Here is a 15572-nt window from a genome sequence, read left to right as displayed (position 1 = left end):
GCACTTGTAACGTTTCTAAAATCCCTGACGTGAGCGAGCCATCGCCACAGAGGGTGTCAAAGCCTTTAATTTGATTTCCTTACAGAAGCAATTGTTGCAATCATTCTGATTAGGAACAATTAGGCCACATGGCAGCGCAAATCCTGGCAGAGACAAGGCATTGAACTGCGACTGGCAGCCGGAGTGGGCTCTCCTGGAGGAGGTTTCCCTCAGTATTTGACTAACAACAAAAGCTATTGATGGCAAAATACTTTCAAGCTAATTAATCCTAAATGCTGCAGGAATTCAGCATTAAGCAGATGGCATTATTAGGACTTTATCTGCATTTGCACATTCCACAGATTAGGTTTTAGAGGCCTATACTTTGTGTATTATTGAGCATTTAAATAGGTAGAAGCATTAATTTAATGGGGTGGGGGGGAGAACAGCTCCCATGCAATGCTCTAAAGCAATGTCTTGGCTCTTTAAGATTGGCTCAAGTACGAATCACCTCCTCTCCTGTCTGCGGGCAGGAGTCTGGACATCTTGTCAGTACCCTTGACATGAACAGCTGGGAATGACAGATCAATGGTTCAATACGCTCAACAGCATGTCACCGACGTGACAGCAAATGTTATTCTAATGAAGCCGTAATCATAGTCAAATTACGCGGTTCAATTCCCGGGAGGGGGTGAAGAAGGGGGAGCAGAGGTCAAAGTTCAGGAACTAAAGGTTATCCTGCTTACCTCAAGCACTTGCTGGAGATTTGGCTGCCCATCCACCATGCCTTGAATAATTCCAGTCAGCTGAAACAAAAGAGAAAGAGAAAACAGGTGTCAGAGGAGCATGACATCGACTGTTAGAAGATCTCCTCTCCTGCCCACCTTTCTGAACCTGTAACATGCTCTTGTGAGCAATCTGGGCAATACCAAGTCCTGTCAACTGCAGCACAGGAGCCCTGGGAACTGCCCCACCAGCAGGCAAGAACATGGCACAATTCCAGACGCCGCTGAGCAGTCAGCTCTTACACAGAAGCTATGAAATACTGGAACTCAAAGTCATACAGATTTGCTTAGGGGAACAATATTGAATTTTTTCCAGCCCTGAGGTCAGTGCTACAATGAAATACCTAGATGCTCCCCATTTCAACATCCCAATCTTCTCAGTATCAGTTCTGCTGCTGCCCTAAGTTACGCAGCCATATTTTACTATGCACACAAGCTGTCTTCCAGCATTCCAATGCTGGGGTGATGACACAACAGAAATGCCTAGGAACAGATAAATAAAATAAACCTGTCTCGTAAAATGAGGTGTGCAGGGTGTTAGTTTGTCCTTCACCGTGATTGGAGAAGCATGTATCCATGAATTATATTAGTTTAAAACTCCATTTTTACATTTAAAGCCACGGACAGTAAAATATATTTTTTTGAAGTTTTTTTTTTTTAACTAAATCTGAAGAAAATCCGTGCCATTTTAAAATATGGCTACATTGTGTTTTTCAGGAAACAGTGATGCTGGGCCCAATCCCGCAAACATTTAAGCACATCAGTTGTTTCACCGACTTCCGTTGGATTACTTGCGTATTTAAAGTTCAGCACATGCATGAGTGTCTCCAGGGTTAAGGTGTGTGTCTGAAAAATGCCTACTATAGTTTGGGGCACTTAGGGCTGGTCTCCGCTACCACTTAAGGCAAGGTGAGTTATGCCACTCAGGGGTGTGAAAAAGCCACCCCCACCCTCCAGCAATGTAAGCTACAGTGACTTAAAGTGGTGTCCAGCCCACGCTATGTCAGCGGACGTAGCTTCTGCCTCTCATTGAGGTGGTGTCATTATGATGACAAGAGAGCGCTCTCCTGTCGGCACAGCACGTCTTCACCACCCGCGCTACAGTGGCGCAGCTGTGCCAGTGGAGCATGGTAGCGTAGACTGGCCCTTAGACTTGGTCTAGACTACCACGTATGTGGGTATAACTCCATTGCTCAGGGGGTGTGGAAAATCAAATACAAACCATGTTATTTCATTTAGTATCACAGTTTTCTGATCATGTCTGAGCCCCAATTAAAGTGAAGACTGTATATGGCTGAAGACTATGATTTTGTTAATACATGGAACATCCAGACTCACAGAAAGCCATGACAGTCTAGTCACGAGCTGCAGACGGGAAGAATTCTTGACAGTCTCCCTCCTACCCAGGAGCAACGCTTCTATTGTAGAAGATTTCAGCCCAGTCAGAGAACACGAGCCTTATGACAAGCCAAGGGCCTCAGCGCCTTGTTAAACGGACGGCAGCCTATGTAAGCTAGCTTACCCCTATGTTTCTTTGGCTGCCTGGCTTACAGCATTGAAACTTGAAAAAAACAAAACACAATTAAACTCCAATTAAAGTGTAATTACATCTAATGAATACCAAATACCTGATTTACTGAATAAGCTGGCTCTAAGTGGGAAGATTATTTTCTCGTGGCAACTTACATCCAATGGTAATATATACCTTTTAGGGAAGAAATTTTCATTTTAAGAATGTAGAGTTCCTCTAGGTGGGTTTCTGAAGTTTATCAAGTCATTATTAGGTGGCATTTTAAGGAAGTGGAGAAACACAGACACTGTTATATTCCAGAAACTGTTTTTATATTAATCTGTATTTTAATTGTGTAACAGCTGCTGCCTACAGACTTCCCATGCACTAAAGGAAAATAAATTTAAGAGATTAACTGTACTGTTCTTTAACATGGTGTTTCACTCACACTTTGCCTCCTTGGCTTGTTTTGTCCCTTGCTTAGTAGAAGTTTCTCCCACCACTCACCCCTCACCATTACTCTCTAGTGGGAGCTGGCCCCAGCTCTGCGGTGATCAGCCCAAGCTGACGCTCTGGAAACTGGCTGAGGATGAGCTGTTTTGGTAAAAGGCCTTAGGAAATCTCACACGGCCTGTGTCCATGCGAATGGTTCCCAGACCTCACTGGCATCTCATTTATTTGGTAGCTGCACCCATTAAAAGGTACAGGGGAGGGAGGGACGCAAGGCATGCAGGTGGCTGGGTGGGGCCATGGCTGGATTACACCCTATTAGGAAGGAGAGGAAGGTTGCACCATGCACAGTTAGGCGCACTGTAGGGAGTAAGGATATTGCCAACACTGGACTGCAATGCAGGGGAGCCGGGTTCTGTTCCCAGCTCTGGCACAGACACACTGTATGACCCTGATGAAGTCACCTCCCCCTGTGTGTGTGTCTCATGTCACGCTGCCGTGCGGGGGCTCCAGGGCATGGGTGCCAACCTCAGGGCAGACTGTTAAGAAGCAGGGCACAGACCCTACATTGGCTGGGAGTACTACACTTAGATTTCTCCAACTAATCAGAAAATGTGAACTCCTCAGGCGCTGTAGTGGAGTCACAGACAGCCCCCGTGGGTGCTCTGACCTATCTCGCCACCCACGTCAGCCTGCCTTTCTGAGAGATGGTCCCCTACACCAAGGATCACAGCAACGTTCCAGTTACTTCCAGTCTCAAAGGACCTGTCACCTACCCCAGGTCAACTGCCCCTCAAATCTCACACCACAGACAATGCTTGCAGCCAATCCTATAATAAACTATCTAAAGATTTATTAACTAGGAAAAGGAAATAAGAGTTATTTACACGATTAAAGCAGGTAAACATAGACACAACTAAAGGGGGGATATGATAGGGGTCTATACAATTATGATCAGTGTTGAAGCGAATAAGGAAACCCCTTCCCATAACAAGAATTAATTTATGAAATTAATAGGCAGCAGCTTTAAAACAAACAAAAGGAATTACTTTTTCCACCCAATGCACAGTCAACCTGTGGAACTCCTTGCCAGGGGATATTGTGAAGGCCAAAACTAGAACAGGATTCAAAAAAAAAAAAATTAGGTAAGTTCACAGTGGATAGATCCATCAATAACTATTAGCCAGGATGGTCAGGGATACAACCCCATGCTCTGGGTGTCCCTAGCCTCTGTTTGTCAAAAGCTGGGACTGGACAACAGGGGATGGATCACTCAAGGATTGCCCTGTTCTGTTCATTCCCTCTGAAGCATCTGGCACTGGCCACTGTCAGCAGACAGGATACTGGGCCAGATGGACCATTGGTCTGACCCAGTATGGCCGTTCTTACGTTCTCATACACAAAAATGAGTTCCAATCTTAAGTTTCAAATGATGATAGAAGCTTCTGTAATAAGCAAGCTGTGTATGTTCTTAAGGGCTAACCCAGGCTAAGCACTGGGGAGCTTCTGCTTATGCCTAGTAACCCTTATACCCCAGAGTCCGAGCAGCACAGAGATCCAGTCCTTCCTTGTTAGGGGATTTTATTTACTTTCCCCCTTCTGCTTGGAGCTGCAAACTCAGCCGCTGGGAGGAATTCACTTGCAAGACTCATTTTCATGGAGCGGGGAAAGAAAATAACCAAGTCTTCTGTCCTCTTTACTGTTCAATCTAGTTTGTCTGGTGTCAATGGGCCTTCCTTGTCCAGCAGGACATAACACCGTCTGCTGGAGACCAGCACTCCACACTAGTTAGTGTCTCTCCTGGCTGATGATTTACACACTCATAAAGACTTGTGATGCAAATGGTCAAATATTACCTTACAACATGGGACGAAGATGCTGTAAGTGAGATTAATGCTTGGGAGCAACTCACAAGCATTCAGTGAAGTCTAAACAGTAAACACATTCTTATAGGTCCAATCCCTATGTTAGCAATGTCACAGAGTGTGGGGGAGACCAGGCCCTGCACCCCCGGCTTCTGCGATTCACCGTGACTCTCAGCCAGCCAGCGAATCAGAAGGTTTATTTAGACGACAGGAACACAGTCCAAGACAGGCCTTGCTGCTACAGACAACAGGACCCCCTCAGTTAGGTCCATCTGGGGGCCCCAGGGAGGCCACAGCCCTGTTGGGAAGCCCAAGCCCCATTGGGGTGCCCCTCTCCATTTCCCAGCCAGCTCCAAACTGAAACTCCCTTCAGCCGACTCCTTTCTGGCCTTCCCCCAGCTCCTCCCCCGGCCTTCGTGTCCTTTGTCCAGTTTCCCAGGCAGAGGTGTCACCTGGCCTCCAACGCCCCTCCTGGGCTCTCAGGTTACATGCTCAGGTATCCTCCCTTCCCCAATGCAGACAGTCCCTGCAAGACTCCCCTGCAACCTTCCCAGGTCAACACTCCTCATTCAGTATTCAAACAACACATCAAGAACATTCCCACTTCGCCACAAGCCACAGTAACCCACCAGCGAGCCAGACTGATCCCAGCGATGTGATCAGTCAAGACATGGGGACTTTGCCTGAGCAGGGCCCTGCTCTGCCAGCACCATACCTCAGTTCTCCATTGGGAAGATGGAGGTAATGATGCTGCCCCACCCAGGGGCATTACAAGGATAACTTCATTAGTGTTTGTGTGCTCTCAGGGCTTGTCCACCCTTAGAACACTTCAGCGTGGACACTACCTACGCCACGGACGGGGTTCTCCCGTCAGTACAGGTGATTCTCCTCCCCAAGAGGCGGTAGAAGAGGGAAGAATTTTACACGGGGATTTAGGTTACTTAACGCTGCTATGGGGTAGGGATTTCACACACCCCTGACCAACATAGTTAAAACAACCTGATTTTCTACTGTAGACCAGACCTCAGACTGGATGATTTAGCTGGGGTTGGTCCTGCTATGAGCAGGGGGTTGGACTAGATACCCCCTAAGGTCCCTTCCAACCCTGATAGTCTCTGATTAAAGAGCTGAGCAGCACAGAACAGCCTATCAAAGGGCAGCGTGTGTGCAGGGAGGCTGGGAATAACACCTTCTGCTGAAGCCCCTGGCATTGGCTATTGTCAGAAACAAAACACTGGACTAGACTGACCACCGGTCTCCTCCAGCGGGGCCAGCATGTGTTTCACAAACACGGATCTACAGAGGAGTGATAACAATCCTTCTTCACCCTCCATGCCGGGGCGGCCAACGTGTGGCTCCGGAGCCACATGCGGCTCTTCAGAAGTTAACATGCGGCTCCTTGTACAGGCACCGACTGCGGGGCTGGAGCTACAGGCACCAACTTTCCAATGTGCCGGGGGGTGCTCACTGCTCAACCCCTGGCTCTGCCACAGGCCCTGCCCCCACTCCACCCCTGAGCCTGCCGTGCCCTCGCTCCTCCCCCCACACCCGAGCCTCCTGCATGCCGAGAAACAGCTGATGGGGAGGTGCGGGGAGGGAGGGGCAAGATGCTGATCGGTGGGGCTGCCAGTGAGCGGGAGGTGCTGGGGGGGGGGAGTTGATGGGGGGGGGCTGCTGACGTATTACTGTGGCTCTTTGGCAATGTACATTGGTAAATTTTGGCTCCTTCTCAAGCTCAGGTTGTCCACTCCTGCTCCATGCTATCAGTCTAGGTTTTTATACAACCCTTATCACTGTAGTATCTGAGCACCAGATATCTCCATTTTACAGACAGGAACACTGAGGAACAGAGTGAGGCAGTTAATGACCAAGGCCACCCGGTGAGGCAGTGTCAGAGCTGGAAACAGAACCCAGCGATGCTGACAGAGGTACAAGGTGATGGGAGGGGTCTTCACTGGATTATCCTCTCCCATAGAAGTGGTATGAGCGCAGAGCAGGGCAGAGCTAAGTCTCATCTGCAGAGGGTCCACAGATTCCACACGCACTTCCATACACCGGGGATTTCTCCGGGGCCCGTGCCGTCTGCGAGAAGGCAACAGGAATGCTGCGTAAGCCGCAGAATCCAACTCGCTCCTTACAATACCCCACCTTTTAACCTCTGCACCTGCACCGTTGGCTGCTGTGCTACACAGGGCCTCTGCTGGAAGGACAAACAGCGAGTTGCTGCCCCAGCTGGCTTTTGCCTTTACTTTTCCCCTAACCCGAAGGCTCAGTGGCACGGCAGCAGAGGTGAGCCTCGGGCCCGCTCCGGAGGCAACCACCCTGGCTTTGGGAAAGTTGCCAGGTTTTCAGCACATCGGCATGTTTTATAACTTCCGGCTGGATTTTAAGTGGGCAATCCAGGCTCTTCCGCATCGACAGCAGGGCTAAAAGCAGCTCAGGCTCACACACCTGAGAGGTGCAGTCACCTTTGGGGAGTGGGGGCTAAGGAAAAGGCCAGCAAGGCGCCACCAAGCCCTGTCTACACTGGGGCTTTTTGACCTCTCCCAGTGCAGCTCACACTATTCCAGCTCCACCTTTGTTAGCAACGGTGGGGGGTTTTTAAGGAAAGGGGCTACGGAGACCCTGCCCCACATACTCATTTGAGTCGGGATCAGCACTACAGATTGCCCCTCCCCAGGTGTAGGGTTTTCCTCTGGATCACTCTAGAGAGGCAGGGATGCGTGTCCAATTACCTACGCAGCCCTGTAAGCACCATGCACCTCTGCTCCCCTGGGAAAGCAGCGAGCAGAGGGCAGGCAGATAGGGGAGCCGTGCACGTGGCAGACTTGAACGCCGCAGCGGTCCCTCCGCCGTTTATCTCAGAAACCATCGTATTTCCACCCCAAGACAGTTTGCTGATTACATAAGCACTTGTCTCTGGTGTACAATCTGATCATCAGGCCTGGTCTTTCTTTGTAGACAAAGAGGCCAATAAATCTCATCCTTTATAAGTAGAGGTGCCTAGACAAAGCCCTTTACTGGCATTTAGCAAAATGGGTTATTTTTCGGACAACATAAAACAGCGCTGAAAGCTCGCTTTAAGCATCACAGCTGTTCAGACGAACGCTTGATAAGAGCTAGTAGCTCCAGCAGCAGGAGCGGGAGCACTACAGACTTCTTGTCCAACCCGCAGCTGTGTTCTCAGGGCTCTGGCTGCCCCACAGAAATACGGAGGGGGCTCTGCCCCCTATCCACAAGATCCCACGACAGTGCCAGGCCTCCTTCACCACTCATCTGGTGAGCCTAGCCCTTGTGCATAGGGGTCAAGTTTTCTAACAGATCTGCTCTAGGAATTACTGTGTGGCAGTTCTCCAACCTGTGTTACACAGCAGGTCAGATAAGAACGTAAGAGCAGCCAGAGTGGGTCAGACCAAAGGTCCATCTAGCCCAGTATCCTGTCCTCAGTCAGTGGCCAGTGTCAGGTGCCCCAGAGGGAATGAACAGAACAGGGAATCATCAAGTGATCCATCCCCTGTCGCCCATTCCCAGCTTCTGGCAAGCAGGCTAAGGACACCATGGCTAGCTGATCACAATGATCCCCATTGGCCTTGGAATCTACAAATCACCTGTAAAGAACATTTAAATGACAGCAGAGGGAAGGGCGGGCTGCAAACAGGAACTCCTCTTGGTTGAAGGAAGATTGCTGTATCAAAACTTCTTGTTCACCCAGAAATGTGACTACACGGCTGGTCAGCACATGATTGCCAAAAACTTGGGGGAAGGGGGAGATCACCAGTGATGGACCTAAACTGAATATCCAGCCACACCAAATTCAAGACCTTGCTAAAGATGGAGCCAGGTGGCGATCAATCCACAAGGCAGCTATGTCCCCCTTTAGGATTTGTCTCGGTGATCAGAGCAAAGGGCTGAGAACCTGACATCTCTTAAGGCACAAAGAATTGTGCCTAACACAGGGTTCAGGTTACACTTATCTCCAGGAGCTGGTTTATATCCATACCACAACAAAAGCCATTTTGTCAATACATTTTTCTTTATCCATGCTCTCTACAAAACCTCAGATTATTTATACTGAAAGAATTTTTCAAAGTCTAATGTATTTGTGTGTCCTGTGTCGTAGGTTCCAAGGCCAGCGGGGACCACTGTGATTCTGCATCGCACAGGCCAGAAAACCTCCCTCAGCGATCCCTGCATCAAGCCTGAGCTAGAGCGTGGTGCCACCCAAGTACCCGAGGTGTGTTCCGAACGCAACGCCAGACAGACCCTGCCCCAAAGAGGAAAGCATAATCTGTTCACGTAACGCATTCAATTACACTCAGCTGGGACAGGGAACAGTCAGTCAGTTTCCCTTGGGCACTCATGCAATAACACCCTGTTGCAATGTTTAGTTTGGAGGGGGGGAAAGCAGAGGAATGTTTGAATCCCCACAAAACGTTTTTTATTGCAACTTTTAAAACTTCATGAGACTATTTCTAGCAAATTTAGGTCAATCTGTACAAACCTATAGTTTGGGCCCAAATCCACGAGGCAACGTCCCTCTAAATATATAGCCCGTGCCTGTTTATCGATTTCTCTCTCTCACACGCAAACACACAGAGCCAGAGTAGTGGCCCAGAAAGCTGTTATTGCCGTTGAAATGTGTTTCCACTGTACCCCCATATTGACACATGGTTTAATTCTGGAAGCACTCCTGCTCGTGGGATTCCGTTTTCAATGCTTAGTTTTTTTTGGAAAGTTTGAACAAAATCCCTTTGGCTGGTTTTCAGTTATGGGAGAGTGAATAAAAGAGCATTTGTTTTAACAATGGGGAAAAAGAGGAGGGATTAGCTGTCTCTGAAGAGGGTTTTCTGCCTGGCAGAATGGAGAAACAAGGTGTGGGAGGTGATATCTTGTATTGGACCAACTTCTGGTGGTGAGAGAGACAAGCTTTCGAGCTTACACAGAGTCTTCAAGTTATTTTAATCATTCAGACAATATGTTAAGAGGCACAGTACAAGTACTATGGGCACTCGATCCTGCTGCCACTGAATTACCATTGCCTTCAGTGGGGCAGGATCAAACTCTGGATCTTGCTGGGTGATGAGAACTACAGTTACCTAGTGCCTGCAAAAAGGAGGGTAGGGGATATGAGGAGCGCCTATACCATTCATAGATCTCAATGTGTTTTACTAGTGCGGGTAAGCTTTATCCCTCTAAAGGGGAAACTGAGGCACACAGCAGGAAAATGACTTGCCCAAATCACACACAGAGTTAACAGGAGAGTTGGAATAGAACCCAGTCCAATATTTTAGCCAGTAGACCATGTAACACCAGAACAGCCCAAATGTGAAAGGAACGTAATTTAGAACCATAGGGTTAGAAGGGACCATAAAAGGTCATCTAGTCTAATCCCCTGCCAAGAGGCAGGATTTGTTGTGTCTAAACCATCCCAGACAGATGGATCCAGCCTCCTTTTGAAAAACCTCTAATGAAGAAGCTTCCACAACCTGCTGAGGCATCTGTTCCATTGTCCTACTGGTCTTACAGAGAGAAAGTTTTTCCTGAGATTTAATCTAAATCTGCTCTGCTCTGCTGTAGTTTGAACCCATTGCCTCTTGTCCTGCCCTCTGTGGCAAAGGAGAACAACTTTTCTCCATCTTTTTGGGGGCAACCTTTCAAGTATCCGAAGACCGCTATCATACCCCCCAAACCTTACTCCTCTCTTTCCAAACAATACATAGCCAGTTAGAACCATAGAATATCAGCGTTGGAAGGGACCTCAGGAGGTATCTAGTCCAACCCCCAACTAAATCCTCCCAGCCAGGGCTTTGTCAAACCGGGCCTTAAAAACCTCTCAGGAAGGAGATTCCACCACCTCCCTAGGTAATCCATTCCAGTGCTTCACCACCCTCCTAGTGAAAAGTTCAGGTAGTTGAAAGCAGCGATCAACCCCCCCCTCATTCTTCTCTTCTGCAGACTAAACAATCCGAGAGAGAGAGAGAGAGAGAGAGAGAGAACACAACAAATCTCTTCCTTTTATAGACCAAGGATCTCATGACTCAGAACCCCGTGTAATTTGCATCCTATCCTTATGAACATTTGGGAAGAGGTGGATATGGACTAGGGGAACAACGGCCCTTAGTGGTGACAGTAATCAGATAACAAGAACACACAGTCATATCCTGGAAAGAGAATCTTTTTTTTTTTTTAATCAGAGGGGGAGCCGTGTTAGTCTGGATCTGTAAAAAGCAACAAAGAATCCTGTGGCACCTAAAAGACTAACAGATGTATTGGAGCATGAGCTTTCATGGGTGAAGTGGGTATTCACCCATGAAAGCTCATGCTCCAATACATCTGTTAGTCTTTAAGGTGCCACAGGACTCTCTTTTTTTTTTTTTTTTTTTTTTTTTAAGTTTTTAAAAATTGTCTTATCACAAGGTTAGGGGGGTTCTGGCGACATCAACCCACAGCAGTGAAGCTCATGGGATATGACATCAGATCCCTCGAATCACACAGCAGCACAGCGTTATTTCCTTCCATTCGGAACATGCTCTATTTAACCTTCCACACCAAACCACTGGACTGGAACAGTGTCAACAGTCTGACACGTCCCTCTCACTGCTCTCTGGAGAGGGCCCCGGTACCTCTGATGGCATTAAGGAACCACAGAATTAAAGAGGTTGTCTACTGTGATTGTCTATTAGTTAAAACAAAAGATTTGCTACAAAAGAGTTTAACAATGTTTGTACAGAGCCTTGCACAAGAGTGTCCTGGTCCAGGACGGGGCCTCCAAGCCACTCTAATAAAATAATTATGATTAGACTCAACAGCACGGCGTTGGAGTGACGATTTAAGTTCAACCTGCTCTATGATGCACTAACCCTGACCCCATGCACAAGGTAAACCGGCTTCCTGGTTAGAGAGAAACTCTTGGAGCACTGTGCGTCCTTCGCGCTTTACCTCTGTACAGAAGGGAGTAAGCTGAGGGTGCACCACCGGCTGCACATACATGTGAAAGGTGGATTCAATCTCCATCGTCCTGCCATTTAGCTTCAGAATGGGGAACTCAATGATTTCCTGAAAGAAGGTACAAAAGAAAACCAGTTATTATAAAAAGACGACAGCTGGGAAGACCCAAACCAAGCTCTTCGGGGCAGGGACCATGGTTTTGTTCTGTATTTGGACAGCACCTAGTGCAGTGGGGTCCTGGTCCAGACTGGGCCTCCTAGGCACCATGGTAATGCAAACAATACATTATGGGAAGATGGCACCTCCCCATTTTCAGAAGAGACACACAGCTCTGAAAAGGTAAAAGCTAGGCCCAATGTGCACAGGAAGCAGGAGAGTCACCCAGAAAGGAATGGGGTCGCAACACCGCTATTAGGAAGGGTTACAAGTTTGCAGTTTATTACGGTGGCTGCCAAAACTAGGCAGCAAGGACTTACTGCCAAGTACCTGTCTAAGTCACAACAATCCCAAATTTTCCCACCAGGATCTGATCACCCTGACGCAGAAAGTCAGCCTGCCACCTCTCTCAAAACACTACCCACAAAGCCAACACACAGACACATACAGCAGACCCATTGTCACTTAGCCAGTACAATCCAGAAGCAGTACTCTGAGAGAGACCAACTTCATAAACTTTACCAGGGGCTCTTCTGAAGGATATGGGACATTAGACAATTGCATAAAGCGCCTCCTGCTGGGAGAGGCTGGAGCTGAAGTTGCGATGTGCTCTCCCACAGCCCGGACCGCTAGGCCACACCATACACAGAATGCTGGGATGAACCAGGAGCTCCCTCACCAATGCAACCTTTATGGTACAGAGCCCTGCAGCAAACCCCGGCTTATTCCTTACAGCGAATTTATGCTGATAGGGAAATAGAAATGTTTTTCATCAGGAGCGTTCAATTATAGGACTAATCAGCAATCAAAAATTTACATGGACCTGTTCATAAAAAGTTTAAACAAAGCCAGTTACGATGGATTTCTCAATTATTAAAAAATATATATGAAATTAAAAGATCCAACCCCTGAATAAAGGCGATAAAATCCTTTGTGTTTGTCCCCCTCCTCTTCTCCCCCCAAGTTTAATGTAAGAGAAGTGACAATTTGTTTGGTGTCTTTAAAGAATAATTTGTCTCTGTTATTTAATAGAGATGCATGGCACCAGGGTTCCGGAGTGCAAATGAGCCCATTGAGTGATAACCATGCAACAAGCCTCTCAAATCACTTGAGGGGGAGACGGGGAAGAGCGGGAGAGAGAGAGAGAGAATAAAAAAAATATTGCTTTTTAATATTCAAAAACAGTTTGCAAAATTTAATCAAAGCACAGCAAAAGCTAACATTTTTACCACTTTGACATTTTTATTAGCGCTTTCATAAATTTTTAAAACATGAATGGAATTAGTTTAACAACAAAAAACTGCCTGAAAACATCTGGAAGAGACAAATAAATAATACAAAATAAATAAATAAAAGGCAACTCTTGTGAGTAAAATTAGCATGTGGAAAATGCAGTCGCTGCAGAGTGGTTAACATAGCTTTCAGGCCCCGGCTGCAACCCCAGTGACCCAGGCACGGAAATTATTGTGAGGTCATAAATACGACATGATGACATCACCACACGCTGAAAGCCAAAGGGAGAAGGGGGGGATGGTTGGGAGAAAGGGAACAACACAACACGATTTCCATTTCATATAGTGTACATGAATACACTGCTACACCATGAACGACTCCTGATAGCTCCTGATCCAAGGACTTGGGAGAAGATGGTGTAAAGGGGGCAGACACAGGGAAGGCTGTGGGGTGGGATAGGAAACGTGGGAAAGGCACGTCAAATGAACAGAAGAAGAAATAAGCGCAACATTTAGCCTTAATGCAAGGTTAAGATGGAGAAATCCAGCAGCAGGGAATGCCAAAGCGTATGGCTCCCCCACAACATTACCCTGCCACATGACACACTACAAACATGCAGTGGGGCAGGAGGAATTTTGTTTCCTGATTCTGGAGTGCATGATTTCTCTGCCTCAGCACTGCATAAAGGCTCAAAGTTTCTCTGTAAATACGCTTCAGGTAACACTGCTCAGATTTTGCAAAGGTCCCACACACCACTCAGACCTAGTCCCATTCTAAATCTCAACTCAGTGAATTCAGCCATTTAAATGATCACCCGGAAAAGCAAAACTGGTGGTCAGAAATGGGCTTTTGTTCTCCCCCCTCACGTAACCCTGAAATGGCCGAACACACGTGGCTCGACTTCTCCCTCCGTACCATCATGGCGGAGCAGACGCCCAGCACTGCGAGTTTCGGCTCAGGAGGAGAATGTTTTAGCAAGTCTGGGCATATATGAGAAGGGAGTTACAATGAAAGCATTTTGTAGCCTTTGCTACAGGGAGGGCTAGCTAACAGCTAGTGTTCTCCTACCTGCCAGCCTTCCATTCCCGAGCGCGAGGACCCCTTCGCTCTCCATAGGGCCGAGCCCCTTCAGACCCCACTGACTCCAATGGAAGCCAAGGAAGCGCCACCCCTTTTAGGGTTGGGCTCTACATGAGGCGCTGCTGTCCAAAGGGGTATCTCCATCACAGGATGAAGGGAAAACAGATTGCTCTCTCCCAGATGGAGAGACAGCCACAGATTGTATGTGTGTTGCCCTGCAGAGAGCAGTCCTAGGGGAACGGATTGCTCCTGAGGGGCCCATCAAGTGCCCGGAGGTGAAGACGGGCTGAAAGAGAGCCTTGCATGGTGCTGCCCAAGGAGCTGATGCACAAAGGTGTCTGTCATTTGTTTCCAGACCAGAGGCAAAAATCTCTTTCAGGAGGGTTGGATTAAAACAGACTGGGAAAATAAAAAGCTGAACTGAAAAACCTGGAAAATGTAATGCTATCTGTGGCCACAGAAAACAAAAAATGACTAGCAACTTGGATGTCTTGGGAGAAAGACTAACAGGTTTATTTTGGCTTATTTGGTCAGTTTTCAAGGGAGTGGTGAGGACCTTCCCAAAAGGCTGTTTATCTGAATGCTCTCTAGAATGGAGATTTTTCCAGTCTCTGGCGATGTTTGCTCCGCTGGTATCTAAGGCAACAGATACCAGCCCCATGAAATCAGCTCCACTCCTCACTAACAATGTTAGCCAGTCTTGCAATGAAATTTAACCTGTGACACCGCTGTACTTTTCATTTAAACTTTCATTTGGAGAGAAGCAGTGTTCGGAGACCCTGCAGTTTGTCCTACTAATAAAGACAAGTGTTGGGGCCTTTAAAGGTGCCATTCATCTTTTGCCTTTATTAAATTCAATTTTCTTAAGCCCATGATGCATCATGAAATTAGGAGTTGACATTCCTGCGGAAACAAAAATATCTATCAAATATAAATAGGAAAAAAGTCCTCTATTACCAAGAATGTATGGCTTAAAGTTGATCTGTTTCCACTTAAAAAAAAAAAAACACCAAGCATGTGGCTTGTTTTAGATATCTAAAATGTTATTACAGATCTAGAATTTCATTAGTAATTCTTATGAAATGGTGAGCCAACCCTCCCTCCATCCTGACAGACTGCGATTCAGAAAAGCAGCCGGGCACCCATACACTCTCACAGCTGGCCTGGCTAACTGCAGGGCCAGGTTACATCTACACTGTCAAACCGGTTTTGGGGGAGAAACATTACAATTACAGGTACAATGGAAATTGGTCCATTTTGGCTGAACTTAAAAACTGCCCAGGGATCACCACACACATCCGCATCGAATTCTGACCTTAGGGAGCATTAATGCCAACTTCAGTGTCTCCCAGATCTAGTTCTACCAGTATCAATCTCTCCCATCTCTACCTCTTTTTTAACTGTTTTCTTATAGATTTCTCACCGCCAAAGCTGAACTAGTGAATGTAAACACGGTAAGGAGTTCTGCATGAGTTGGAATCGTTTTGGAGGTATTTGGAAATTGCAAATAGCCATATTCTACCAGGGATACGAACAATCCATTGTATACGGCCATTCCCATTGCAG

General features: G+C 47.2%; 1 protein-coding gene across 22 annotated transcripts in view; it reads right to left on the bottom strand.

Annotated features, from left to right (window-relative positions):
- Positions 1-15572, bottom strand: part of ERI3 (ERI1 exoribonuclease family member 3) — a 235536-nt gene that overhangs the window by 176705 nt on the left and 43259 nt on the right. For all 22 annotated transcript variants that reach the window (XM_039485193.1, XM_039485189.1, XM_039485175.1 and 19 more), the window contains 2 exons: positions 11529-11645; positions 726-785 (listed from right to left, as the gene is read on the bottom strand). In XM_039485193.1, coding sequence (XP_039341127.1) covers positions 726-785; positions 11529-11645 — 177 coding nt within the window. The remainder of the gene's footprint in view (positions 1-725; positions 786-11528; positions 11646-15572) is intronic.

Source organism: Mauremys reevesii, linkage group 8, assembly GCF_016161935.1.
Source record: "Mauremys reevesii isolate NIE-2019 linkage group 8, ASM1616193v1, whole genome shotgun sequence".
NCBI classification, from domain to species: domain Eukaryota; kingdom Metazoa; phylum Chordata; order Testudines; family Geoemydidae; genus Mauremys; species Mauremys reevesii.
Note: the sequence above shows the minus strand (reverse complement) of the source record. Positions and strands in the feature narration are given on the sequence as shown.